At 36.1% G+C, this 6,000-nt stretch overlaps 1 protein-coding gene across 1 annotated transcript in view; it reads left to right on the top strand.

Moving 5' to 3' along the window:
* Nucleotides 1-3,765: 3,765 nt before the first annotated feature.
* The window catches only part of LOC140434930 (nose resistant to fluoxetine protein 6-like), a 141,726-nt gene continuing 139,491 nt past the window's right edge, over nt 3,766-6,000 (top strand). The window contains exon 1 of the mRNA XM_072523569.1: nt 3,766-4,050. Within this exon, the coding sequence (XP_072379670.1) occupies nt 3,849-4,050 (202 nt within the window). The 5' untranslated portion in view covers nt 3,766-3,848. The remainder of the gene's footprint in view (nt 4,051-6,000) is intronic.

Below are 6,000 nucleotides of genomic sequence, written 5' to 3'. Positions count from 1 at the left end.
ACTAAGAAATCTCCACGGTTAACGCAAGTGTTCGTTTCTTCATCAGATGACAACACTAGCTCCTTGTTACTTTCTTGGAGAGAGTTTTTTGAAGTACTAGATTCTCCTTTTAGCTTTTTAGTGCGATTTTAAATTTCTTTTGAGGGATTCAGTTCTATATTCTGAACTCCTGATGGTCCTGCTTTAGGTTCAAACTCTTCTTCTTCTTCTAAATCTGTCGCCGCAACACTTTTTCCCGGTTCGACATTCATTTTTGTTTCCTTTTTTGTCTCTGTGTATCTGACTGTTTTAATGTCCTCAAAAGTTCTTTAAAAGTGTCATTAATCGCTTCCACTCGAACAGAACCTGACAAGGGTGTTTGTGTTCCAGAGTGTCTGGTATTATCATTATCTGAGTTCAACAGCATTCTTAGGACTTTGGTGCGATCCAAAGGCCCCACGATGCCCCATTTTTGAAACCCTGATTTGGCATCAACCAGCTTCGTTAATAGGGAAACTTATCTTTAGCTACTGTGTATTCATTCCTGCCTGATCCTGTTTTGCATTCCTCAACTATTTTGCGAAACATAATCTTCATAGGCGTGAAGAATGCCACATCGAGGGGCTGAGTAAGGTGAGTGGGATTACTTGGTAAAAATATGAACTTGATGCTTTTTTCTTGGCACAATTGGATTAAATCGATTGACATTGAAGTGAGACGACAAGTTGTCCCCAATCAAGTATTGTTTCCCTTCTAGGCACTTGAAAAAGGGAATTGCAATGGACTGAACCCAGTCACTGAAACAAAAACTATTAAACCAACCTGACTTGGTACGATTAAAAGGGAAGTTTTTTGGACCTTTCTCCTTCCAACTGTCGTATAAATGTTAAGCCTTATATACAACATAAGGTGATAATATTTTACCCTCTACACTAGCAGCAAACATTCCGGAAGTCGACGCTTTTGATAAGTTGACAACTCATCAAAAGTTCTGGGTACTTGCAAACAAGTCTAAAAATCATTTTTAGTTTTTCTGGGTCGTCACTAAGATTTGTCTCATCATAGTTGATGTGACTTACTGGAACTTCTTCAGGTTCTCTTTCTAACTCGTCGAAATACTTATTAATTATCTCAGGGGACACAGCTGCCCTTGACCTTTTGATGTTCTGACACATTCTGTTTGGACGTGATTGTTTGTACCGAGTAAGAAACAAATACACCCAATCCCGACCAGGAGTGTTGTTCTTGAACTTGGAAATAACTTTGCCCTGGCGCTCCAAATATTTTCGTTCGCTTAACCATAAGGTCAGAGAATCTATTGGGTATCCCCAGTCAGCACAAACTGCTAGTCTGTCAACGAGAACTAACTCTTCATCATATCTTCATCAAGAGAGGTCTGACCTCCTTTTTGCTTTGTATTAACATTTTTTATATATCTGTGTAAGACCGTAGTAGGTATACTGTGTAAGACCGTAGTAGGTATACTGTGTAAGACCGTACTTAAGGGAACACTGTCTGTAAAGATAAACAAAAGTAATTTCTAATGTGTGGGGTGAATGGGAACACGGTAAATATTATGTTCCTATTCATTCCACATATCTCAAATTTATGACGTGAGCAATAAAACTTGTTTTTAACAAAAAACGTTAAGATATGAATCAAAACACAATCATGTTAGATCGTTGTAAAGGTTAAAATTAAAAGATTACTCGTAAATCTATTTTGACAGAGATTTTGTACTTACCGAGAAAATTTTTATGACAAGAAATAACCTCAAAATTAATAACTTTGTTTGCACGCCGAAAACATAGGAACCAATGATGCCAACAACAAAAACCTAAATTATCCAAAGCCATATCACATTAGCCAACCTGCAAAACTTAAATACCCCGACGATAATAATATATATGTTTGGGAAGATTATTGTTATTATTTAGTGAAGTTTTGTTCCTATTCACCCCATTTTACGGTACGAATTCAGGGGGAACTGTCTGAACCCTTTAAAACTAATAATGGGCTGCGCCAGGGAGATCCTCTCTTCTGTATACTGTTCAATCCGGCTCTGGAAAAAGTAATACGTATGTCACAAATCACAACCACTGGTTTAATATATAATAAATCAGTGCAAATCCTGGCCTATGCTGATGATATCAATATTGTTGGAAGAACAGAAAACGTTGTACGAGAGGCGTATGTAGCATTAAAAGAATCAGCTACAAAAATGGGTTTAATAATAAACGCCAACAAAACGAAGTATATGAAAGTAACCACGCAACCACAAATTCGATGACCACTCGTTATAGAAAACGACGTCATCGAAGCAGTGAACGAATTTGTATACCTGGGAGTGCGCCTTAACACTGATAGTAATACTACCGCAGAGATAAACCGCAGAATTTGCACGGCCAATAGATGCTATTTGGGCTCAGTCTTCTCCTTAAATCCACAATTATATCGACAAATACAAAAATAAAACTCCACAAAACAATAATACGCCCAGTCCTAACATAGGGTTCAGAGACTCTAACAAAACATAATAAAAACATGTTAGGATGTTTCGAAAGAACAATACTAAGGCGAATCTATGGAACAGCGAAGGAAAATGGAGTGTGGAGAAGACGATACAACTTCGAACTTTATAGAATATACCAGGAACCTGATATCGCAAAACATATTAAGATAGGGCGTCTGAGGTGGGTAGGACATGTAATGCGGATGGAACAAAATGACCCAGCTAGAAAAACGCTCCTTGATAGACCCATTGGTCAGAAAAGAAGAGGAAGATCCAGAACAAGGTTCCTTGATAACATCGATGAAGACATGAGAAATATGGGAATACATGCTTGGCGAAGAAAGGCGATGGATAGGGACAACTGGAGAGAAATTCTTTAGGAGGCTATGACCCATGCAGGGTTGTAAAGCTAGAATGATGATGATGATGGTATAAGTTTAATAATTATTACGAGAGTAAAACTTTCTAATGATATAAACGGTATAGAGTTTGTATTAAGAGATACCATGTTGTAGTGATATGTTATGTTGTTATTATGGAAAAATTGGCAAGAACTGGTAGGTGGAAGATCCAAGATGTAGATGTTCCAAAAACTCGTACAAGGACTGAACCTTACTGGGGATCGTTTTTCAGTTTTCTTGCTTTATTTTCTTTTTTCGCCCAAAAGAACTTGGAATCTTCTTTTCTTCTCTTTATACCGTATTATAAGTTGCTGTGAGTTCTATAAATGCCATATATACTGAAAGTAACAGTAATGAGGTCAGTCAGAAACTGCCATAACTATTATTATCGTTTAGTTTACCACCTTTCAGTTATTTGTTGTTATTAAAGGCATGGATTGTGGTTAAATGAAGAAGTTCCTCAGAAGATAAACCTTCCGTAAAGAAATATCGTTTAGTTCATGGATTAAGTCTTCATCTTTGAAATTTCGTTTAGAGGGTTTATTATTAAAAATGTTAAAAAATAATCTTGTGCCAAATCATATTAGGTATATAAAAAGATCCGACCGGTATACTATACTGAAATATCTCTCATACTAATTAATAGTAAACAAGAATCGAAAATCATTATTTATGAATACGTTTCTTTTGGCAAATGAAAATGTCTTAAATGCAAATATTGCACGCTGCTTGCACCTTTTCATTACTTCTAATTGTATATTAGAGCACTTTTTAAACAATCTGTATAAGTGATTGACAATCAACTTGAACTGAAATCTCTGCCAAGGATATGAAGGACAGAGCACATTCACGCGTTGTATAAAAGCTTTTCAATAAGCAATTTTTCTTCATTTCAGATAATTACATATTTATATTGCATTGTTCCGGATTTGTGTGTAAAAACAAATGCTCTCGCGATGTTCGGAATTATCAATTTGAATTTACTTACGTTATTAATATGTTTTATCAGTTCGATTGTGTGTTCCCGGGAAAATGAAATTTTACAGATTTTTCCGCCAATTCCTGTCGCGGTGTCTAAAAGTTCAAACTCTGTGTGTAAAGAAGAAAGTGATAGATATATGGATAACTTAAAAAATTTTACATTATGGGCACATGAAAGTAAGTAGAGAAATCTAATTTTTTTAAAAATTTTGTGGATTGTTCGTTGATATAACATATACTTTTAAACTTCTAAAATATACAATACAAATATACAAATAAATACATACATATAATATAAATACAAAATATACAAAATAAAAAAATGAGAAAAACGTCACCGTCCGAGACAGAAAGGAAATAAGCGAGGCCTTTGAAACATTCTACACTAAATTATACTCGGCAAATACACAACCACAACAACTCAGGCTCAGAAGAAATCCGGGACATAACCGACTATGAAATAAGGCCCTAAATCAACTAAAAACGAATAAATGTCCGAGAGAGGATAAAATTACAGTCGAAATGTTAAAAATTGGTGGAGGAAAAATAGAAGAGGTATTAAATATTTTATTTAATAAAGTAATTGATGAAGGAAAGATTCCTCAAGAATGGTACAACTCCAAAGTCATTTTACTATTCAAGAAAGGAGACAAAGCAAACATCGAGAATTACCGACCAATATCCTTGCTCTCACATCTGTATAAATTACTAACTAAAATCATAACCAACCGCCTAACACATAAGCTCGATTTATATCAACCTATCGAGCAGGCTGGATTCAGAAAACATTTTAGTACCATAGACCACTTGCACACCGTAAAAACACTGATAGAAAAATGCACCGAGTATAATGTTCCAATTCATATCGCGTTCGTCGACTTCTATAAAGCATTCCATTCCATCGAATTATGGGCAGTGCTTAAATCTCTAGAAAATGCACGTATAGATTCAAGATACACTAACATAATTAAAAACATATATGAAAATGCCACCATGCAGATAAAGCTGGACGAAAGCACAAAAACTAATCCCATAAAACTACAACGGGGAGTAAGACAAGGAGACACCATCTCCCCCAAACTATTTACCCTTGCTCTAGAAGACATTTTTAAGAAACTAGAATGAAACAATAAGGGTATCAACGTCGACGGATCATACTTAAACCACTTGCGATTCGCAGATGACATAGTTTTAATATCCGATAATATCCAAGAACTAAATGATATGTTACGACAATTAAATGCAGTTTCAGGAGCGGTAGGCTTAAAAATGAACTACAGCAAAACAAAAATACTGAGCCGAGACCAGACAAATATAACAATACAAAATCATACCATAGAAAATGTTGAACATTATGTATATCTAGGTCATGTTATCAAACTAGGAAAACCAAATCAAGATGCTGAAATTAAAAGAAGAACACAACTGGCATGGGGCGCTTTCGGCAAATTAGCATATATCTTGAAAAACACCTCCATTCCTGTAAACTTAAAAAAAAGGTGTATAACACATGCATACTACCAGTTTGTACTTACGGCTTGGAGACAGTAGCCCTTACCAAAAAATCTGCTAAAAATTAGAAACAACGCAAAGAGCAATGGAACTAATCATGCTTGGAATATCACTAAGAGACAAGATTAGAAACAAGGAGATAAGATGTAGAACGAATATTAGGTATATTGTGGAAGAAATTACAAAAATGAAATGGCGCTGGGCAGGTCACGTAGCCCGATATTATGACAACAGGTGGACACGGAGAATTCTAGAATGGAGACCACGGACGACAACAAGAAGCATGGAAAGGCCTCAAAAAAGATGGGTAGATGACATAAGAACAGTGGCAGGCAAACAGTGGCAGATGGAAGCAATTGGGAGAGACCTACATTCAGGAGTGGATGGAAAATGGTTGACAAAGAAGAGAAGAAAATATACATCTATTTTTACTGCCGAACTTTATGCTATTGGACGATAGGCTGCCGACTTGGCAAACAGCGTTTGGTTATCTCGCCAGTAGACTATCCAGATGGCCTGGCCCCCAAGCCCGTACCTAGCGGTGCACGGCCTCAATGCTCAATACTTGCAGTTGCTTTATCTGGTATACCTGTGAAAAAAAATTTTGTCCTCTTT

The sequence above is a fragment of the Diabrotica undecimpunctata genome, chromosome 2 (assembly GCF_040954645.1).
Source record: "Diabrotica undecimpunctata isolate CICGRU chromosome 2, icDiaUnde3, whole genome shotgun sequence".
Lineage (NCBI taxonomy): Eukaryota > Metazoa > Arthropoda > Insecta > Coleoptera > Chrysomelidae > Diabrotica > Diabrotica undecimpunctata.
Note: the sequence above shows the minus strand (reverse complement) of the source record. Positions and strands in the feature narration are given on the sequence as shown.